General features: G+C 44.3%; 1 protein-coding gene across 2 annotated transcripts; it reads right to left on the bottom strand.

Moving 5' to 3' along the window:
- Window positions 1-792: 792 nt before the first annotated feature.
- TPMT (thiopurine S-methyltransferase) lies at window positions 793-23,622 on the bottom strand. Of its 2 annotated transcripts, XM_060244158.1 has the most exons (10): window positions 23,210-23,366; window positions 22,176-22,349; window positions 18,764-18,915; window positions 16,510-16,602; window positions 14,302-14,434; window positions 10,870-10,922; window positions 9,265-9,339; window positions 6,360-6,445; window positions 5,407-5,451; window positions 793-1,153 (listed from the first exon to the last, which is right to left on the bottom strand). In XM_060244158.1, exons 3-10 carry the CDS (start codon window positions 18,901-18,903, stop codon window positions 1,041-1,043), a joined length of 738 nt encoding a protein of 245 aa, XP_060100141.1. In that variant the 5' UTR covers window positions 18,904-18,915; window positions 22,176-22,349; window positions 23,210-23,366; the 3' UTR covers window positions 793-1,040. The 2 variants fall into 2 exon arrangements, with proteins under 2 accessions (XP_060100141.1, XP_060100140.1); XM_060244157.1 differs by lacking the exon at window positions 22,176-22,349 and having other exon boundaries at window positions 23,210-23,622.

The raw sequence follows: 23,622 nt of genomic DNA, 5'->3' as shown, positions 1-23,622 counted from the left end.
CAATTATGAAATTATTCCTTCATAATCTTATTCCACTTTTTTCACTGAAACGTTAAACTTTACTTTTGAAGAAGGGGAAAAAAGAGGAAATGTTCTTCTTGCTGCAGGCATCACCAGCTGCTTCTCCTTGCGGTTTCCTCTACATTCCCCATATCTAAAAAGGGGGTTCTTGTCACAGCAGCTGTTTCCTCAACTGGAGGCCTTTCATCAAAAGCGCAGCCAGTGCTTTTGCAACAAGGACACAGACTGACAGCCGAGGAACAGCTGCCTCAGCAAAAAGGGAGGCTTTCATTATCCAGACACAGCTCAGGTAATGAATACTGCTCACTGTTCTGACACAAGAGACAATTTATCCAAACGGCACAAAGGGGAATGGCTCTATACCTCATACCTCTCAAGCTTGAGCCATTCCGTTTCTGAATTCAGTGGACTTTAAATGGTATAATTTGGTTTAGGACTGCAGCATTAAACTCCAGATCACAGCTACTCCACACTTCTACATGGCAATCTTCTGCTGCTGTGGAAAAGTTTTTCCACCAACGGTTCTTGCAACAGCTGTACAAAGGTGATGGGATGATGTACATCCCTAAAGCACCGGAATCAGCAATACACATAGTTTCCTAGTGATTTCTATGTACTATATGGTCATGTGAATCTTCAAGGTTGACTGTAGTTCTCAGAAAACAGGAGTGGCTGCCACAGTACAGAAACCCCACCCCTCTCCCCTGTCCTCCCCAGTATCCAAGTCCACTCTTCAGCCATGTTTATAAAATAATCCAGGCAACAAAAGACAAAAATAAAATTTTTATGGAAAGACACAGGATTTTAGCACAGTTATTGTAAATCAAATCAAAAATCTAGAAATGGGTTCATTTTGAATGTGCAAACACGGTGCTATGAAATCAAGTAGTCATTCCCTGAGTGTGGTGAAGAGTCTTGACTGCAGTCCTAAGAAAACTTTCTTGGACATAAGCCGATTGGAAAGATGAGTAGGATTCCAAGAAGACCTGCTTCAGACTGCTCTCTTGGGTGCTGCCGTGTTATTTTAACACGATCGTGTACATGACCTCCCACAAATAATCTAGGCCCCAAGCTTTGTGGCGCTCCATGAGGCCATCTATTTTTTCAAGCAGCTTAATATCACAGCACTGGCCTGAAAGGAAAGTGAGAACATCACATTACAGTTCTACAGAGAGGTGAGCAAAGATTGCTCCCAATTGTTCAGTTCAGTAAAAATTTATTACTTAAAGCCATTGGCCATTGCAATTTCAGCAATTTACAAGTTAAAAACAGTCAAGGACTCTAAATTAACACATTCAAATTTAGATTATTCAAAATCTTAATTACATAGAGCAGGGGTGGCCAATGGTAGCTCTCCAGATATTTTTTGCCTACAACTCCCATCAGCCCCAGCCATTGCCATGCTGGCTGGGGCTGATGGGAGTTGTAGGCAAAAAACATCTGGAGAGCTACCGTTGGCCACCCCTGACATACAGTAACCCCATGATTCCATAATCAGGATCTAATAGTTCAGTTAACAACATCATTTTACTGTCTACTGGATATTGCCATTGCCCTGATTTTACTAGGAGCCAAAGCAAAAAGTGCTACCTTAGAGTCAATATCTGATAACAGAAATATTAGCTTATCCCAATTTTTCAGAGATTGAACTACCATTCTGCATTAGACCTTTAATCCTTGTTCAGCCCTGTCCCCAGACTGACATTCTACACTCGAATCATGGAATCAAAGAAACCAACTCTGTATGATTCCATGATTCTAGTGTAGAAAATCAGTTTGGGGACATGGGTGAATCAGGATTAAAGATCTAGTGCAGAATTGGCATATTAGTCTGCTAGGCAAAACCCTTTTTATTTCAGCATTTTGGCCCTTTGCTGCACAAGTAGAATTTAGCTATAACAAACAAATCCAGTAATAAATATTTCTGCTTAAATGCTTGCAGATATATGGAAGCTATTTTTTTTCACATATGAAAAATAATTAGAAGAAGCAGAGAACCCACAAGGAAGCATCTAATTTTCCCCTCCCCACTATCTCCTCTCTTGCTTCCCTAAAAGTCTCCAAAACATTTCACCTTTTCTTGCTTCTTTTTCTCCTAACCCCACCTATCAGCCAACCTATTGTTATCTGCTCCTCTCTTCAGTTTCCACCCCTTCCATCCCCCTGTCAGCCTCTATCTGGGAAAAACAATTAGGCAGCGCCAGCTGCTAGGCTTGGCCCACTTGCATAATGCCTTGTGAGGTAAGTTAGGCTAAGACTGTGTGACTGGCCCTAGGTCACCTCGTGCTTCGACAGCATTGTAGGGATTTAAACCTGGGTCTCCCAGATCCAAGTCTGAAATGTTAACCACTGCTCAATTCTGACTTTCATGGGGTGGCTGCTATTGAACAGTGGCAGGTAGCTAGGCCTGGGTGAGTCATACAAGTTGCGTAGTATCCAGTCACCCAGTAGTTCCTGTAAGCCTGGCCCTGATGGGTCTTCCCTCAAAGGCCAAAACAGCAATGGAAAGGGCCCTTCCCTTCCGCTGATAGTCAATGGCTTGGCAATGGTCACTGAAAGTGTGCTCATTTCTTAAAGGTAAGGGTGCTGCTTCTATTATTTTGGGGAGCTTTAATGCACACACTATCTATATCGATATTGATATCTATATCCAGGGGTAGAATTCTAGCAGGAGCTCCTTTGCATATTAGGCCACACACCTGCAAGAGTAGCCAATCTTCCAAGAGTTTCCAAAAAAGAGCCTTGTAAGCTCTTGGGAGGATTGGCTACATCAGGGGTGTGTGGCCTAATATGCAAAGGCGCTCCTGCTAGAATTCCACCCCTGTCTATATCTATATATGTATAGTTATGTTCTTTGTGGACACCCCCCCGCTACAAAAGCAGCTCTGTATGGCAGCATGCCTCTGCTTCTAAAGGGAGCATCCACACCACATGGTGCTCTTTCCAAGCACAATTCATGGGTCTTCCGTGCTCTCTCTTTAATTAGCCAGAACATGCAGTTCTGCCCACCTCTTACAGACCTATAATGGACTCTTTATGCTGCTGTTATGCAGCTTTGCACTCCGGTTCAGCAAGAAGGGGGGAAAGGAGGCCTGCAGGGGACCTCATGCAATCAGGGCTGTAGCCAGGATTTGGAAATTCAGGGGGGGCATTTACATTTTTTGGGGGGCCCCCAAGTGCCCCACACACTCCCTCTAGTTGCTCTCCCTCTCCGTCCTAGTCACCAGAACTGCCACCTACTCATGAGTAGCCCTGCGCCTGCCACCTACTCGCGGGTAGCCCCGCAAGTAGGTGGCAGGCGTGGGGCTACTTGTGAGTAGGCAGCAGGTGCAGGGCTACTTGTGGGAAGGGGGGGAGGCAAGCAGCAGAGGCCAGGAGAAGCAGCCGTGATCAGGGCTGGAAGGGAGGGGAAGAGGCCAGGAGAAACCAATGATGGGGCAGAAGCAGCCCCCCCTCCCCCCCAGGGCCGGATGATCAGTTGTTTTGCAGGCCCTTTAACTAGCATGGGGGCTGGGGCTGCTTCTGCCTCCAGCCCAGCGCACTATTTTAATGGTGGGGAAGGGAGGGTGGTAGCGAGGGGCAGGCAAGGAAGAGCTCCTCTCTTCTCCCTGCTGCTTTCCCCACCACCACCCTCCCTTCCCTGCCATTAAAATAGTGTGTGGCACTGGAGGCAGAAGCAGCCCCAGCCCCCATGCTAGTTAAAGGGCCCACAAAACAGCTGATCATCCAGCCCTTTAACTGCACTGGGAGGTGGGGGGCTGCTTCTGCCCCAGCGGCACAGGCTATTTTAATGGCAGGGAATGGAGGGTGGCGGCAAGAGCAGCGGGGGAGGAAGAGAATACCCTTCTCTTCCCTCCCTGTCACTCTGGTTGCCACCTTCCTTTCCTTCCCCACCACTAAAACAGTGGGCGGAGCCTGCAGCAAAAGCAGCCCCCAGCTCCCCCCAGGAGTTAAAGGGCCTGCAAAACAACTGATTCATAGGCCCTTTACCAACGGGAGGCTGAGACTGCTTCTGCCCCTGGCCTGCCAAATTGCTCGCAAGGCCAGTGGCAGCCCTGGGAACCATGGCAGAGGCCCCGGGGGCTGGTTGGGGCCTCCAGTTAGGGGGCCTCGCCCAGAAGTTGGGGGGGGGGGCAACAGGCCCCCTCATAGCTATGGGCCTGCATGCAATTCTCACTGTACCAATGATTCTGCACCAATGCAAAAGAAAGGAAGGAAGAGAGCAGGGCCATCCCTAGACTGTCTGGCACCCTAGGCAAGGCTAAATTCTGGCACACACACACACCGCTAATAATGTCACTGAGTCACATGGGGGCAATCTGGCACCCCCAATCTGGCACCCCCAAAAGGCCAGAGCCCTAGGCAATCGCCTAGTTTGCCTAGTGGCAGGGTCAGCCCTGGTAGGTGGGTCTAGCACACTAGTCATGCAAACTAGGTAGTATCATGTCATCCAATGGTTACTGTAGGTGGGAATGGGGACAGTGGCTACCATCTCACACACTTCAATGCCACTCATATTACTGCAGTGAGGGCATATATTTGTGTCCCTGTGTGGAAGAAACCTTAGTCTGGGTCTCAGATCCATTCTTCCAAGCCTGCTCTCCGCTATGTTTGGAACTGCGTGTTATTGTGTTACTTTCTGTGCATGCAGATAATAAAATGGCCATGGAATGTAAATAAATATGGTGCTTTTGCTTACAAGCACTTCTGTGCTTGAATATGTGATTGTTTGACTCTTTGTGTATGCAGCTGTACGAAGAAACACAGAAACAGGTGGGCAAACACATCGCCGCTGATACTGGCACATCTGGGATTACTAGCATTTTCCTTTTATGTTAAGATGTTGCTCCTGACTATGCTGACGCAGTCCATCGGGTGGACTGTAGTGGCGATAAGTGAATGGCACTATGCAGATTATACAGGCATCAGAAGGTTCTTGAAATGGCTTCAACCTACTCAAGAACCCAGGGCAAAGATGAGGTAAAGGATGCTCGACTTCACTGAAGATAGGAATTTTCAAACACAATAAGGTAATAAGAACTCATTCAGAAATCTAGGTTAAATTACTGGGGCCTCAGCTCTGAAAATAACCTTGAGCTACAAGGGGACAGTATCAGTTAGACCAGGTGTGTAGGTTCAAGTTTCTTTCTTCCTAACACAAAACAATCAGCAGCTATACCATTTTGGGAAAGCAGTGTTTTTTTAGTGCACCGATACCCTTCTGATGTTTATTTTCAGAGCATGTGTCCTCTAGATCCCACTTAGGAAGCAAATCTTGGTATGAACCAATGCTATCGATTGTTAGCAGGTAAAACAACCTGTTTGGATCTGTCACATTCATTTTGGTAGATATATTTTTTTAAAACTTAATTTGAACTGACTTACCAAATAACTTTTTCACTTCTGAATCAGAAACGTAGAATGGAGGACCTGGAAAAGAAAACGGCACATTTTATAAGGAAAAATAATAAAACTGGATACACAGCTAAACTCATTCTGATATAGCTGGTTTTTCAGAGTTACTTAAAACTGGGTGAAGAACAGCGGGGAGGGATTTATGATACAATGGGGAGACCTCACACCCTACTATGGCCCGCTCCAGTTTGGTGTAGTGGTTAAGTGCGCGGACTCTTATCTGGGAGATCTGGGTTTGATTCCCCACTCCTCCACTTGCAGCTGCTGGAATGGCCTTGGGTCAGCCATGGCTCTCATAGGAGTTGTCCTTGAAAGGGCAGCTGCTGTAAGAGCTCTCTCAGCCCCACCTACCTCACAGGGTGCCTGTTGGGGGGAGGAGAAGGTAAAGGAGATTGTGACTGCTCTGAGATTCAGAGCATAGGGTGGGATATAAATCCAATATCTTCTTCTATCTTCTCCTCATCCCTAAATGAAGGTCTCACTTTAACACTTGAACTGAGCCAAAAAGTTGATTCACACAACTGGTTTTTCCAACTGCATGGAAGAAAATCACATCATAAAGATTCATGAATAGCAGGATTATTTGATATTGTAGCTAATTAGTGATTTGACTGGTTTTGATGTTATTTTTAATTTAATTTTAAATGGTAACTTTTATAAACTATCTTCTGGGCTTATTTAAGAGCCAAGATACAATACTTAAATGGGACGTGGAACACAAAAGATCTGTTGGGATACATTTGGCAAACCTGATTTGTAAAGCTTTCTGAACTCATATTAAATTCATCTCATGACCCAATTTCATGTTAATCCCCACTTATAAACCACTTAGTCGCAAAAAGACACTTTATGACGGGAAATCAGGTTGTTTGAAGCTATTGATAAATTCTGATTATTTTCAGCAGTTGACTCTTTTGTGTTACCTGCATGTTTACTTGGATCATATGAAACAGTAACTAGAAGATAGCAACAACTCTTGTTCATTAGTGATATCATCAAATTGGCATAGCTGAGAAGAAGAAAAAAGATCAAATCAGCACCAATCATATTTGTGTATATGTAAACCAAGCACTGAATATGCACAACAAAACAAGATTTTTGCCACACTGGATTTTGCATTTTAAAAGTTCCGTAAAAATATAATGGGCTTAGAAGGGATTCTATTACGAGGCAAGGTGAAGGGGCCATCCTAGACTGTAGATTTGATGTATACTGAAGGCTGAAAGAATGGGACAGACATATATAATCCATGAGACCAGCCCTCCAGGAAATTCTACTGAGCAAGCCGCTCTGAAATGAACAGCAGTGCTCTTTGAGCAGTTAGTTACCATTCATCATCTGCTGGATGTCCCCGGCCCAAAGGACATTCGCTTAGCCTCAACTAGGGCCAGAGCTTTTTTCGGCCTGGTGGAACATGCTCCCTGTTGAGATCAGGGCCCTGCGAGACCTACTATGGTTTTGTAGGGCCTGCAAAATAGAGCTGTTCTGCCAGGCCTTCAGTTGAGGCGATGGCCTCCCTGCTGCAGTCTGTTAATGTTATGCTGCTGTTAACAAGATCTTTATGGTTCAGCTGCAGCCCAATCGCTTCCAGCTATTAGGATCGCTGAATGTGTAATCTGTAATCTGTTGCAATGCCTACCTTTTGACTGTTTTAACTACTTTATTGTTCTGGTATTTATATCTTCAATTGTTTTAATGACTGCAATTATTGTTGTTAGGGTTGCCAAGTCCAATTCAAGAAATATCTGGGGATTTTGGGGGTGGAGCCAGGAGACATTGGGGGTGGAGCCATAAGCAAAGTTGTGACAAGCACAATTGAACTCCAAAGGGAGTTCTGGTCATCACATTTAAAGGAACCGTACACCTTTTAAATGCCCTCCCTACATTAGAAATAATGAAGGATAGGGGCACTTTCTTTTGGGGCTCATAGAAATGGACCCCCTGGCCCAATCTTTTTGAAACTTGGACAGCATTTTGAGGAGAGTCATCAGATGAAAATTTGGTGCCTCTACCTCAAAACACAGCCCCTCCAGAGCCCCAGATACCCCAGGATCAATTCTCCGTTATACCCTATGGGAATCGATTTCCAGTTTTCAAAAGTTTTATTGATTTCAAAAAAATTGAGAGTAGGGAATAGAGGGAGTAGAAAACACAATACATTTTGATCTTGTTCTGCATAAAAATACTTTCAAAAAGTACAAGCTTAGTTCTACAATACTTTCTTTACATGAATTTTCCCATATTATTATGTCTAAACTAAACATCATCCACATTTTAAAATTTTATAGCATAAATCTATTTTTAAAATTATCTATTAGTTTTGACAATTCTAGTCAAGGCAATTTTGTAATATAAAATACAGGGGGGGGGGGGAAGGAGAGATAAGTTCACACCAGAGAATCTTAAGAGTCTTGAATGTCTAATCGGGCATAGAATTTCATCCAATATTTTCTTGCTTCTTTAGATTTCCCAGCAAACAGCTGGGATAGAAAGTTCAGTTCTGCTGTTCCAGAATTTTTCCCACCAAATCCATTCTCGTGGGAATTTCTTGAGATTTCCATCTCTGCGCCAAAAGGATCCTAGCTGCTGTATTAAAGTGTGCCAACAAATGTCTCATTTCTTTGGAATAGTCCTCAGGAAATATGTTCAATAAAAATAGTTCTGGTTTGAAATGAATCTGTGTCTTCATAATCTTCTGTAATATTTCATGCACTATGGAATCGATTTCCATAGGGAATGGTGAAGTGCCCAGCAGACATTTCCCTCCCCCTCCTTCTGACAACTCTGAAGCGGGGGATTGGCATCTCTACTCACGAGCTGCTGAACTTCCAACTTCTTCAAAGTAACACAGAGCAACCAAAGGTTCAAGTTTACCTTTCCTATGCAAAGGACCTCTGAAAAGATTGTGCAACCACAGCCACTGGGAGCAGCTATGTTCTTCTGCTTACTCCCCTGCCCCCATTCAGTCTTAAAGACACAGACACACCATCCCAAGAGGAAGCCTCCGGAGGTGGAAAGGCACATGGTGGCTGTGGGGGCAGGGCTTCCCCGCACCGGCCAGCTGACTGGGAGTGGGAAGGAGCCTGGGAAAGTGGAAGAACCCCCGCTGGGACCTGAGGATTGGCAAGCCTACTTGTTGTGCTCTGCCCTGAGACCGGTTGAGAGAACAGCGGGATATAAACAGAAATAATAAATAAATAAAATCCACTTCACTGAGACTTTTGCAGGTGAACTTCACTATTCTTCACTCAAGGCTGCTTTATCCAATGGGCAGAAGGGGCAGTAGCTCTAAGTTCACTGGCAGGTCCTTAATAACACCCTCTCCCTCCCTCCACATTCTGCAACAGCAGTAGCAGTTTCAGTTTTCCATTATAGCTTACTTCCTTGCCAGCCCAGCCCATTTACCTGTTAACTGCTGTGCAATGTTGTCTGGTTAACAGGGCAGGAGGAGAGGGAATACTGCTTAGAATTTGCTGCACAGGCTCTGAGCCCCATGATGCTTCAAGAGTCATGTTCTGAGGTCCTGTTTCAATCATGACAGAAATGCTGAGCCTCCCTTCATGCCCATGTCATACTAATGTTTGAACTGACGTAAGGCTGTCAGCTGATGGCAAATTTTTAATTCTTCCCTCCTGCTGGCTGTCAGAGCAGTGGTGGGGTGGGGGATTCCCTGCCCTGTTAAAAGTAGCCTTGAGAAGCTGAGAGACTAGAGCAAGTTACTGAGCAATTAAATCAAGAATGAAATGGCTGTTTTCTTAAGAGCCAGAAGCTCTAATAAATAACAGAGTAAATGTTACTGTAGAATAAAATGCAATATAAATTACTGACCGTTCTCTGTCACAAGGGTTAATGGCTACTAGAGACCCCCTGTCCCAAATGGCATCAAATTTGCCAGCAACAGAGCTACAAGGAGATTAAAAAAAAAAAATCTGTATTACAAATGATAAATATCTTGTTTTTAATAGGTAGGAGACAGGAAAGCAGATGTTCACAAAAGAATCATGGGATTTTTATGTAACCGCCTGTGATTCCCATGCTGCATGAACAAAACCCACCCAAATTATGTAATAGCAATATTTGTGCAGAATTGAAAAGGCCTATGCAGGGCTTTTTCTAAAAAAAACAAAAAGCCCAGCAGTAACTTATTTGCATATTAAGCCACATCCCCTGACATCACCATTGTTTCACACAGGGCTTTTTTGTAGAAAAATCTAGCAGGAATTAATTTGCATATTAGGCCACACCCTGATGCCCAGCCCACCAGAACTGCATTCCTGTCAAAAAAAGCCCTGCTTCTTTATGTAAAATATAGGGCATGGGGTGGTTTTTTGTGTGTGCTTCAAGTATACAGACCAGGCAATTAAATGGCAGCTGTGCACAGCTAGAGAAAGTCGAGCAAACCCAAAGGCATCACACTGCCTACTTGCTGATGAAAATGATATGGGTAATAAAATTCATTAGTTAATTCTGAACTTTTCTTACAGCTCAATTCTGTGCAAGTTTACTCAGAAGGAAGTTACTCTGTGTCCACTGGGACTTCCTTCCAAATAAGTGCACTACATTGCAGCTTGATTTAAGCACCCTCCCCCCAAACACAATTTTACTTCAGTGTAGCTTTTGGAATATGTAAAACAGTGTACAGTGTAATCTAAGCAGAGTTTTACCTTTCTAAATCAACTGAAATCAATTGGCTTAGAGCCAGACTAGAAGTTAAGGCAGCCATGGGTCTAATCCGTAGCCATCTATGCTGTTTTAAAGAAGGATTTGGCCATGGTGAGAGCAGATGATCTGTTCCATCTGCACCTTTTCAAGGACTGAAAAGTCTGGGTTCTTGAAAAGGGGCAAGGAAGGGGATGCAAGATCACCTGGTCCTACCACACCACAGGCCTGTTGAGGACTGAGCCCTCATGGCATTTTTAAGTGGCCAAATTCTTTAAAATAGCATCAGCAGAAACAAGGCAATGACCTCTTAGCCTCCCTGATTATGACAAACTCTATTTGGGCACAAAAGTAACCACAGACTAGCTCAGCTAGAATAAAATTTACCTCTCAGCCTAAGGATATAGTTCTCATCCCATTGCCCCACTGATTTTAACTATTAAGGGTTGTGTTAGGTTTACGTAGCCAAGCCTTTGACCTCAAAGCCCAATAACACTACATGCAGAAAAGCTACTAATATGACAATACATTTCGATGTTCACATGAGATCTTTTAACCTTATGGACAGAAAGCATTTTTAGTGAATCATGAATAACCGCAACCTACTTCTGGGAATGATAATCATAAAGAATACTAAGAAGGCGAAACATGCATTGATCAACATCAGCTGTACTCTTGTTAATTTCCCCTGACTTCCGTCCAAAAACAACTAAAGAACATCAAACACATAAGTGACCGTGGACCGATTCAAAAGCACCATTTCATTCCCCCTACCTGGTCAAATCATAAAGACTGCAGCAGTACAAAGAAATATTCCCAGATGTGTTCTGTAACGAAAAACAAAAATAAGTCTCCATTTAATATTTCAAAAAATTGAAACAAGGCAGAAGGTACAACTAGCATCAAACACTTTTTATGTGAAAAATCCTTGAAGCATTAACAGTTCTGTTGGACAGAAGTAAGAATTTCAATAAATAAGGGGATTTAAACAAAGCCTCTAACCTTGAACACATCAGCTATCTAAGAGCTTACTGAAATGAATTTCCTGCACAAATAAGAGTTCCATTTAGAAAGCACCAGAAAACACTTTTTCTACCAGAAAAGCCCAGCAGGAACTCATTTGCATATTAGGCCACCCCCCTGGCTGATACCAAGCCAGCCGGAACTGCATTTCTGTGCGTTCCTGCTCAAAAAAGCCCTGGAAAACTATGCAAATAATATTAAAAGAATGGTTGTTTCCTAGGGTTTGTATAAGCAACATGATAGATTCATGACCTTTATAATCTACATATGGTTTCCAAGGTCATTCCTACAGTGAAATGCAGTTTGTCAGGGAATCTGTTCTCAGCTAAGGCATTAAGGTAAAAACATGGTGAAGCAAGAGTAATATTTAAATAATTGTGATCTGCCAATTAGTGGTTCCCAAGCTTCAGGAAGCCAATTTAGTGGCTAAAGGTGGTGGACTCTGATCTGGAGAGCAGGGTTTGGTTCCCCACTCCTCCGCCTGAAGCCTGCTGGGTGACCTTGGACCAGGCACAGTTCTCTCAGAACTCTCTCAGCCCCACCTCCATTACAAGATGCCTGTTGTGGGGAGAGGAAGGGAAGCCAGTTGTAAGCTGCTTTGAGACTCCCTGGGGTAGAGAAAAGCAGTATAAAAGTACATAAGTATATATAAAAGTATAAAAACCTTCTTGTCTTTCTCTCTTTCTGTAGTAGCTTCTACTCTGTAGAACAGGATCCTGCTGAGGAGGTGAGGGAGTCCCAGCCTCAGGTGTATTAAGGAGGCACTGCAAGGACATTTTATGTGCTAGAGCTTTAAATTATTACTTTGGGGGGGGTATTTGGGGTATTTACTTTGTATGCTTTTAAAATTGGAATTGTAAGCCGTGTTGAGTCACAAAGGAAACGTGGGACATAAAAATTCAAATATAGAAATTAGAAATGGCATTCTTATTTATTTATTTATTCTGCAGTTTTTATCCTAACCTCAGAGTGGCTCACAGTAAAAAAAACCCCCGGCAAACTTCACATTTTTAGGTGTCTAGTTCTTGGACTGCTTATCCCTGTTTTATTGTATTATCATGCCATTAAAGTTTCATTTGATTGATTGATTATAAAACTGTAAAATACAAAGATTAAAAACAATTCAAAACAAACAAAAACTGCAAAGAAACCATAACTGCCTAGCAAAACATAAACATTAACTAATCCAAATTCAAATGTTCTCTTTACCACAAACTTATTTGATTCCAGTTGCTCCAAAACAAGCTTATAGCTGGATTCTTGTTACAGCCACAGCACTGCAACCATGCTAATCAACTCCAGACGCTCTTGGATGATACTGATTATCTGGATCCACTTCATTCGGGCCTCAGGCCTGGTTTTGGCATGGAAACAGCCTTGGTCACCCTGTCCCTATGCTGCGAGTGAGACAGGGGGAGTGTGACCCTGTTAATAATACTGGACCTCTATGTGGCTTTCCATACCATCAACCATGATATCCTTCTGGGGCAGGTGGAGATGGGAATAGGGGGCACTGCATTGCAGTGGTTCCACTCCTACTTGAGGGGCTGTCTCCAGAAGGTGGTGTTTGGAGAACACTGTTCAGCCCCGTGGAGTCTCTAGCATTGAGTTCTTCAGGGGGTTGTTCTGTTCCCCATGCTATTCAACATCTACATGAAACCATTGAGTGGGGTCATATGGAGTTTTGGTGTGCATTGCCATCAGTATGCTGATGACACACAGCTCTATTTCTCCTTTTCATCATCAACAGGTGAACCTGTGGATGTGCTAAACCAGTGTCTGGCTATGATAGTGGATTGGGTGAGGGCTAACAAACTGAGACTCAATCCAGACAAGCCTGAGACGCTGTTGGTGGGTGATTCCTTTGACTGGATTGGGGAGGGGGTATAGCACCTTTTCTGGATGGAGTTGTATTTCTCCTGAAGCAGCACGTCCACAGTTTGTGGGTGCTCCTTGATTCATCCCTGAGCTCAGGTGACAATGGTGACTTAGAATGCTTTCTACCAGCTTTGGCTGGTGGCCCAGTTGTACCCCTACCTGAACAAGCTGTGGTAATTTATGTTTTGGTAATCTGCAGTCCCGTGGCACAGAGCAGTAAAGCTGCAGTACTGCAGTCGAAGCTCTCTGCTCATGACCTGAGTTTGATCCCGGCAGAAGCTAGGCTCAGGTAGCCGGCTCAAGGTTGACTCAACCTTCCATCCTTCTAAGGTCGGTAAAATGAGTACCCAGACTGCTGGGGGGTGGGGAGTGTAGATGACTGGGAAAGGCAATAGCAAACCACCCCGTAAGAAGTCTGGTGCTTGCACAGGGGACTACCTTTATCTTTTTTTAAATCTCCAGATTAGTGGTGATGCCCTAGAAGACGGTTGCACAGGGGACTACCTTTATCTTTTTTTAAATCTCCAGTTTAGTGGTGATGCCCTAGAAGATGGTTTAGTAGCTGCAGCTGGTGCAGAATGTGGCAGCTAGATTAATTTGTTGGGACCTGAAGGTCTGAATATATTCTGGCCCACCTGCCTGTTTCCGGTCCCATTTCAAGGTGCTGGTCCTAAACTATAAAGCCCTTCATGGCTTGGAACCACAATGCTTGTTGAAATGCCTCTCCCATCCCCGGTCTACCTGGACACTGCGCTCAGCCTCTGAGGTGGCCTCATATCTTTGTAACAGCCTCCCTGCTGTGGCCCGCCGGATGCCAAATTTGCCATCTTTGCTGAGACCTTAAAATACCTCCCTGGCTATGCAGGTGTCTGATATGATTAGCCAGGTATTTTTCTTTCATTTTGAGTCAGATTTTTGGGTCAGGTCTATTGTTCTTAATATTTTTGATATTATCGTAACATTAATTTTTAATGTTTATTGTCATCTATTGTATTTTATTGTTTTATATTTGTTGTATGCCCAGAGAACTTCATCTAAGAGCAACAGCAAAGCAGCAGGAACTATAATTAACAGTTTCAACCACAACAGGAATAACCATTGCTTTTTGCAAATAAGACTTTGCAAACTGGGATCCAGCCAGAGACAGATCTACTATGAAACTAATGAAGCTTAAGTTTCAGGGCCCCTAATCCTGGATGGGCCCTGAAGTAACTTTTTTTTTTTTAAATGAGTGAATTTTTCAACAAAATTGATTGAGATTTTTATAACCAAAAAAGGTTGATGGTGGTGAGGGAGAATACAAACCTTCATTAATTTAGCTCCAGGGATCTCTGGAACTGTTTCTTCAGAATAAGATAGATTTTGTTCTGTGAAAAATTCCTTCAGAGCTATTTCACTGATTTCTACACCAACGATATGGTGCCCCATGTCAGCTAACCTATTAGGAATGATAAAAAATAAGCATGCTTTCTTATATTTTGTTACTGCAGTTAAAAATCAAAGAAAGAGTCAAAGTCCACCTGCAGGTGAAATGTAAGGCCACTCCTCATCCTCTAGGATGAGGAAGATATAATAAATTACAGGTAAACATGAAAAAGAGGTGTGATGGACTGCACTTTTAGAAGCTCAGAAGTGCTGTAAACAGGTTAATTATTGTATGGCATTGTATGTAGAATAACCAGGAGATCCTAAGATTGTCTGACAGCCAGAAGTTCTAGCTCTTTTAGTGTTATTCACCACAAGGTGGCAAGCTAGACTTGTTTTTAAGACAAGAGATGTTTCAGAGGTGGTTTGCCAGTGGCTGTCTCTGCGTCACAACCCTGGTTTCCTTGGAGGTCGCCCTTCCAAATACGAGCCAAGGCTGATCCCGCTCAGCTTCCGAGATCTGATGAGATCTGGCTAGCCTGGATTATCCAGGTCAGGCTATTGGCTGTTCAGATCAGGCATTATTTGTTGGAAGGTGACTGTAAACCACTTTGAGACCCCTTAGAGCAGAGAAAAAGTTGTTCTTCTCCTTCCGCAATTCACATAATGACTGTGGCACATGTATAAAAGGGGTTCCAGCTTTCCCTCCATGCCATTTTCTTAACTTCAGATACTTCTTGTGGGCTCTATCTGGCTCTTCAGGGAAGCCCAGGGGTACCTCAGGACCTTACTGTGTTAGGAAAATGGCACAGGGAGGAAGGCTAAAACACCTTCACCATGCAATCTGAACCAGGCACCACTTGCATAGGAACTGAGGAAAACCTGCAACTCATGTATGATGTTACACAGGGTGAGGTCCCCAAAGTGGCTGTTAAAAGCACCTGCCTTTGCCCTGAGTGTGGAACTATAGATTACCAAACTTGGGACTACCTGTAAATTTTCTTCCCTTGCTATCTGTTCTGGATACTAAAACTTGTCATCTGATATTATTCCAGTGCAAAGAAATCTCATTGGCTGCTGTTGAGTGGGTTATAGAAATATACAATGTAACATCAGGATACAGAAACATTTTTACTACAAGTTACTGAGCAGGGCAACTCAACACTAGGATGCTATTGCGGACTGCAACGCCAGATTTATTGCAACACATTAAGTTATAACTAGTTATAAAGCCAAAAGTCGGCTCAAGACCTCAAGTCAATGTAATTTATTGTTAATAAAAGAAAGGATAAAGCCAAAAGTGAGATCATCCAATGTCTCTGTACTCACAACAGGAAATATGAGATGCAACCCACCTTGTAAATATTATGCAGATTTAAGCTTTTTTGCCTAGAACCTCATGCTACAACCCATCATTCTTCGCTTCTCTTTCTCCAAAAAAATGTTATTGACCCAAATGTTGGTTTTCCAATCTGACCTGTTCAACTTCATGGTCATGAACCCAAATCTGCCCTAAACCTAGTCCAAGAAATGCCGCTCACATCTTGGGCTAGCTTGAAGCACTTGGTGTTTACAGGTCCTGGCCTACCTCTTCCCTAGTATTACAATATTGCAGCGTTGTATGCAGAATGTCAGATTAGGAACTGGGAGTTCATCCTGCCTCGAACATTAAACTTACCAAGTAACCTGGAGCCACACTTCCTCAGTCCAGTCTACCTCATAGGTTTGTTGTGAGAATAAAATCTGAAGGGATAGCATTGTCCCTGAGCACCTTGGAGCAAAAGTGGGATAAAACTGTACTAGATACATAGACAATAAGAGGTGACCCATGGCATTTTAGTGTCTGAGACATAAAGTCTAAACGACAAACTTCAGTAAAAGTCATATAAACTATATTCATTGCTCATTAATCCTCCATCAAACTCTGCCCCCTGAGGAAGGCAGATTTGTCTAACGTAAGATTGGCCCAGCAATGATTCTGACCACAGTTCTGCATATGTTTTTAGTTGCAATCCACCTTCAGTCTCCACGAGAAAGGCAGACTATAAATAATATAAAATAATAATAGTAAATAAAGAATATATGGGGGAAAAATAGTAAGTAAAGAATATATGGAGAACAAAATTCTACTAGAGTGCTGCTTTTTACCATTTCATCTCCACAGCTTTGCCACAAAGAGGGAAAAATATCTTCAGTCCATTTCTGCCACCGAGAAAGATATCCAGATACTTCTTGAGAAGTCTGCAGATGAAAAAGAAGCTTCATTAAAAAACTCCCAATATAACCAAATTCTACACACAAAATATAATAATGGTTTAGATCAGGGGTCCCCAACATGCTGCCCATGGACTCCATGGCACCTGCCAACATCTTTCCTGGTACCCACCAAGAGCTTTTAAAAAGTGGGCAAGGCCAAGTGGGGCTTCTGCCCAGTTGTGCTTCTGATATCCTATGCAGATGAAAAGGCATCTTATTAAACAGATGTTCTGCCTGAAATGGTGAGGCATTACTACTGAATGAAGATATATATAAATTTCCTCCCTGACAGTTAGTAGTTGGCTCTACCTTGGGTGCCAGCCATTTTGTGAGTGGCACCAATGGCAGCCATTTTTTGGTTGCGTTCACCACCCTTTGTCATCAGAATTTCAAAGTTTCCCACAGGCTCAAAAAGTTTGGGGACCCCTGTTTTTGAGTTTAAAAGTGCTTGCTTATTTAACTATCAAGACTACTTTGGTGTTTCACATTCCACAGATGGGCCTTTCCCAGCCTTTAGCTAAACAGAGCCCATAGGGAAATTCACTGAATAAAGGATACAAGCTGGAACCTTAGATCTACCTTGGGACTCTGAAGTAGATGGACACTTGACATCGGGGGAGGGGGAGGGGCTTGATCCAGTGAATTCATGGGACTGACTTACACTAAGTGTGATGCCCTCAGAAGGTATGGGAGCATCATACCTGAGGTCTATGGGGTCTTGAAAGCACCAGCCCAGTCACTGCTTTCTCACACTGGTTATATTATTGGAAGTTTCATTGGAAGCAGCTAAAGGTGTGGTTAGCTTACCCTACCTCTGGGTTACAATGCATTACAAAGGAGAAGAACCACAACCCTGTCACCTGTCTTGTTTCCTGAGAGTCTCCCTAAGACAATACTTTTCTCTCTTTCTTGTGGTGGCTGCTGCTTGCTCCTCCTGGCTAGTTTAGTTTTCCCTTTCTGCCTCTACTCCTGAACTGACTTCCTCCAATCAGCCCCCCCCCCCCCAATTTCCTCCTTCCCTTTTTATAGCTCCAGCTCCACACCTGGTCATTGTGCTAATGTTCCACCCTGCTCTTCTCTGTTTTCTGCTTCTTAGCCAGCTCCTATTCCGCATAGCCACACCCTGCCTTAAACCACCTGGGCCCAGAGAACCATTGCTCCCTTGCCCAAACTTGCCTGCTATCCCCAGGCCTTCTGAGCCTCTCTGTGACAGACTGCCAAAGGGGCCCTGTTACTAAGGCAACCCTGGTGGCAACCTCCTGCCCCTGGTCCTACCCTGCTTCACTCAGGCGAGTCTTATTGCTGGCCCCAGGCATGGCTATAGCCAGGTTTTCATGTTTGGTGGGGTCCACAGCAGGATTTGTTGTTTGGACGAGCCAAGAAGCCACCTGGTTTGGCAGCCCTGGGCTCTTGGCACTGTAAGGTGCACTTGATTTCCACAAGCTAACCCCCCTTCACCTGGGCGGTCACAGCAGCCCCACTCCCCCTCCGCTGTTTTATGTGCCCCTCTCTCAGAGAAACAGAGACCTCTTGACTCTCTCCCCCCTGCCCTTTTGCTCTGCACATGGTGTTAAGGGAAGGGGAGAGAAAAATTGAAATGAACAACAGCAATGCTACTACTTGTTCAGAGTGCCGGTGAGAAAAGGAGACAGATTGGGGGCCTTCCAATGGGCCATACAGCTGGAAGGGGGATTTGAAAGGATGAGCCTGGCCCCCATGGGCCCCCTGTAGCTACAGACCTGCCCAGGCAGGTCATTTTCAGGTAGCCTGCCGCACAGAGCCAAATCACTGGTATATCAAGGTTAATATTGTCTGCTCTGACTGGAAGCAGCTGTTTGGGGGTCTCAGGTAAAGGTCTTCCACTTCACCTATGACTCAACCCTTTTAACTGAAAATACCAGGGATTGAGTGCTGGCCTCTCCCAGTAATAAACCCTCACAGACTAAGCTACTTCAAAAGGTTGCGTGAGGATAAAATGGGGGAAAATGTATGCTGTCCTAAATTCCTCACTGGGGGGGGGGGCTAAATAAATAAAGCAATGACTATAGGTATTCAGTTTGGTTATTAACATAGAAATTTTGCAAACCATGTGAGAGAGTCAAACTTCTCTACAAATATCAGTTTTATTATTAAAGGAATTACATACAGATGTCCTTCTTCGTTATGAAATCCTATGTTTCTCAACTGCCACTTCTTCAGCCATTCTTCTTCCGACACCACTCTGTCCTGTTGTGACACAGTGTCATCAACTTCTTCCCTTCCAGGGGTATCTAAAGAATTCTCCATGGCCCAGGAAACCTTTGAGCAGAGAAAGAAATCCTATAACTGGTATCTTAAACTCATTATTGCAAGTCCTATCCTCTGCTGTCTACAGGAACAACTCTTTGCCCTCCTCTAACTGAGCCCTTCAAATATCGTTGGAACTCTCTATCTGGGGCAAGTGATGCTCTGCATTCTTGGTGCTTGGGAGGGGCAACAGTGTGAGGACTTCTAGTGTCCTGGCCCCACTGATGGACCTCCTGATGGCACCTGGGGGTTTTGGCCACTGTGTGACAGAGTGTTGGACTGGATGGGCCACTGGCCTGATCCAATATGCTTCTCTTATGTTTTTAAAGACATGTCTCCCCTCAGTCTCCTCTCCTCCAGACTAAACATTTCCAAATCCAATCCTTTCCTCAAAGTGTTTGGTCTTCAGGCCCCTAATCATCTTTATCACTTTCTTCTGCATCCACTCAATTCTGTCCACTTCATTTCTGGAGTGAGGTTTCTAGAATTGCACACAGTGCTCCAGATGTGGCCTGACCAATGTGGTGTACAGTGGGACTATGACATATTGTAATGTGGATGTTATGCCTCTGTTAATACCTTAGAGCTTACCCATAATACCTAGAGTTCACCTTCCAAAGCAGCCATCTTCTCCAGGTGAACTGATACCTATTGCCTGGAGATCAGTTGTAATAATGGGACATCTCCAGCCACTACCTGGAGCTTGGCAACCCTATCTCCTAGTGAGATGGTCTGGACCTTTGGTGCTATGGAGGCAGCAAGAATCTCAGCAGTGGTACAATAAATATCAGTGGATTATGACTGTAGGCCTCATGTAGAAGGGATAATGAGAGATTTAGCCAGTAGAACCTGGTGCCAGACATACTCAGCATGTGACTTTGGAACAACATGCTTTTGTCTAGCTAAGCTGGGTATTTTCTGTCCATTGTATCTTCATATCATAGAAGGATCACACATGTACATTTATCACTTGTGGACACTATGTCAAATAATTACTTGTATTAAATGAATAAACCATTACAGAAAAAACACCATATATATATATATTTGTATGAGGAGTTGTGAGATTAGATAGATCAGTGGCTCTCAATCTTTTTAGCACCAGGGACTGGTTTCATGGAAGGCAATTTTTCCATGGACCGGTGGGGAGTATGCTGGGTTTTTTGTCATCCAAGGCTGCCCCCCTGCCCTCCATGGGGGTTTTAAATGAGGGGTAGGCGAAGATCACTGCTGTGGTGCCCCTTCCACCCACCCGGGATCTGGGCATATGAAAGAGGTGGTGCTTCAGAACGAGGCCATGCTGCCTCTTTTGAAGAAAGGTGTGGTGGAGCTGCTCTGCTTCACTCTGTGACCCGGTTGCTAACAGGCCACGGACTGGTTCCGGTCCATGGCCCGGGGGTTGGCGACCCCTGCGATAGATGATAGATATAGATAGCTACCATCTCACAACTCCTCACAAATAATACTTTCACCCAGTCAACTGTCCACTTATTCCTCAGCAGATCAGGCCGCTTGGTCTGTGCCAATGCTCCCTCTAAGCTGTGGAGTCTTGTGAGCAAAAATTCTACTTCGTGAGCAATTGACATTAAAGCTGTGAGCTACTGCATAAATTAGTTTGCTTTGGGGGCATTTTTCCTGAGCTAAGGCAAAAATGAGTGAGCTGGAGGCTAAAAAACTGTGAGCTAGCTCACACTGACTCAGCTTAGAGAGAACACTGGTCTGTGCATATTCATTGTAATGACTGCAGCATCCGGTGACGACTGGCATGAACACACATGAAGCTGCCTTTTACTGCCCCAGACCATCAGTCCTTCAAGTTCAGTGCTATTTACTCAGACTGGCAGCAGCTCTCCAGGGTTTCAAGTACTGCTGAAACCTACTACCTACTGCCTGATCCCTTTTAACTGGATATAACTGGATTGAATCTTGGAGTTTTTGCTTGGAGGGCAGATGCTCTGCCATTGGGCCACACCCCCTCCCCCTGTACACACAAATGGGCCCTCATAAATATAAAACTGTAGAGGAAAGTTTGACACACAAACACACACAGAGCTTGCCAATAAATTCACACATTATCAAAGGGTGGTTCAGTTACTTCCCCATTACTTTATGATACTATTGAGTGATAACATGCATATGTGAACAAGCCATCATGGTTAGAGTTTGCTTTTGTTCAGTCCTAACTGCTTAGGATCTAACATAACAATTACTCAATGTGTGTAGAAAGAAAATCAGACCTACACAGCACACATTCCTGCTATGAATTCAGCAATCAGGTGTAGAGAAATCCAGTGTTAAACTTGCACAAGTGGAGCTGACCTCAATACTGAAGAATTAAGTGACAATAAATTAAGATGACAATCCCAGATCCCCATGCATATGTGAACCATCACCTAAAATGATGGACATGCATATGTGAACAAGCCATCATGGTTAGAGTTTGCTTTTGTTCAGTCCTAACTGCTTAGGATCTAACATAACAATTACTCAATGTGTGTAGAAAGAAAATCAGACCTACACAGCACACATTCCTGCTATGAATTCAGCAATCAGGTGTAGAGAAATCCAGTGTTAAACTTGCACAAGTGGAGCTGACCTCAATACTGAAGAATTAAGTGACAATAAATTAAGATGACAATCCCAGATCCCCATGCATATGTGAACCATCACCTAAAATGATGGACATTCCCAGGGCTGAATTGGGACATGGGATTCTTCTCTCACTACAGATGCTAATTTTCTTCCCTTAAGCATTTTCCCTTGGCAGGTCCTACTGCAGGTGCCAATCTGCAAATATGCGAAATCAGCAACTGCCTGGACATGTGCCTTCTCTGTTGTGGCCCCCCCACCTTGTTGAATGGCCTGCCTGGGAAGGCCAGAACGATTCCCACTCTCCTGGCTTTCTGCAAACTACGCAAAAGTGAATGATTCAAGAGGGCTTTTCTACGCATGCAATAGGGCAGCACTGTACAAAGGGTACTGTGGATTATTGGGGACTATGGTCTATACTGCTGTGTACAGTTTGTTGTGGGCTGGAGCCTATTGTGCAATTATGCATTCTTTAACGTGTCTCATTAACCATTATGTCTTGCTTCAGTTCTGTTTTTAGTCTTCTGGTTGGTTTGACAACCCAAATCCTATTTCACTGTTGGATGCATTGACTCCCTCTGTGTTATCTGCCTTATCAGTGAAAAAGGCGAACTACAAATAATATAAATAAGTAAAATATAACTATATAAATAAATAAAAGCTGACCACAGTATGCACTGTACCTTTGCATCCTTCACAAGCACTTTCACAACACCCCCTCCCACCTTCTGACTGCAATAAGAGATCTTGCTTTCTACTCCTGTGTGGCAAAGGGTGTTTTGACCCTTTCCAAAGCAGGGGCGGCCAAACTTGCTTAATGTAAGAGCCACATGGAATAAACGTCAGATGTTTGAGAGCTGAAAGACATGAACATCAGATGTTTGAGAACTGCAGGACAGGGAGAGAGGGAGGACAAATAGATGGGGGAAGATGGAAAGAAAGCAACTTTAACTTTAAATGCATCCCTCCAAGCTGCCAGCTGGTTTGGCTTGGAGAAGTGATTTTAAAGAAACAAATGCCTACTCCAAGCTGGTTGATGGAACGGTGGGGACTTCGAGAGCCACACAATATGTGTAGAACAAAGTAGGAGTCAAGTTGTACCTTTATGACCAACAAAGTTTTATTCAGAATGTAAGCTTTCGTGTGCTCTAAGCACACTTCATCAGATGAGGAATTAGGTATGGTGAGCACAGCTACATATAGCTGGTAGCTCTGCTCACTGCACCTGATTCACTGTACCTGATTCCTCGTCTGATGAAGTGTGCTTAGAGCACACAAAAGCTTGCATTCTGAATAAAACTTTGTTGGTCTTAAAGGTGAAACTTGACTCCTACTTTGTTCTACACAGTATGTGTTAAAGAGCCACACCTGGCTCCCAAGCCGCTGCAAAACTTACTCCCTGGAACCAATACTCCCTCTAAGCTGCGGAGTCTTGTGAGCAAAAATGCTACTTTGTGAGCTACTGGTATTCAAGTTGTGAGCTACTGCATAAATCAGCTTGCCTGGGGCCATTTTTCCTGAGCTAATACAAAAATGTGTGAGCCAGAGACTAAAGAACTGTGAGCTAGCTCACACTAACGCAGCTTAGAGGGAACACTGCCTGGAACTCTTGCTGTTGGCCTCGAAAGGTGCTACCGAGCCTAAACATTCCTTATTTCACAGCCACGGAACAAGCACCTGAGAGAGTCCCGCCGTGTCCTTTAATATCGCAGCTTACCTTGGGATGAGCCAGACAGTGAAAAGAGAGAGGCCAACAAAGCAGCCGGATGGTGACCCACCCTAGCAGAGGCTTAGCCCGAGCGGCCGCAGCGCCTCCGATCCCCCCCGCCGCTCGAGCGACTTCTGACCGCAAGCTCAGCGCTCCAGTCCCCTCCTCTTCCCCGCAGAGGAAGCCGGCCTCTCGCTACATTGTCTCCTCCCCTCGCTCCACACGTTACGCGCTGAGGACAGCGGAAGCAGCTTTCTGGAGGTGGTGGTGGAAGGAGCGAGGGAGGCAGGCGGACGGGAAGGGCTGATTAGCTGGCTGGCTGGCGGCGGCAAGGAACGGCGGCTCGCTGGCTTCTCGGGGACCGACGGCTGGCGAAGTCCAGGGGTCGCCAAACGTCGCGCCAAGGCAGGCTTGCGCCTTCT

Source organism: Heteronotia binoei, chromosome 7, assembly GCF_032191835.1.
Source record: "Heteronotia binoei isolate CCM8104 ecotype False Entrance Well chromosome 7, APGP_CSIRO_Hbin_v1, whole genome shotgun sequence".
Lineage (NCBI taxonomy): Eukaryota > Metazoa > Chordata > Lepidosauria > Squamata > Gekkonidae > Heteronotia > Heteronotia binoei.
This window is presented reverse-complemented; position numbering and strand designations above follow the sequence as displayed.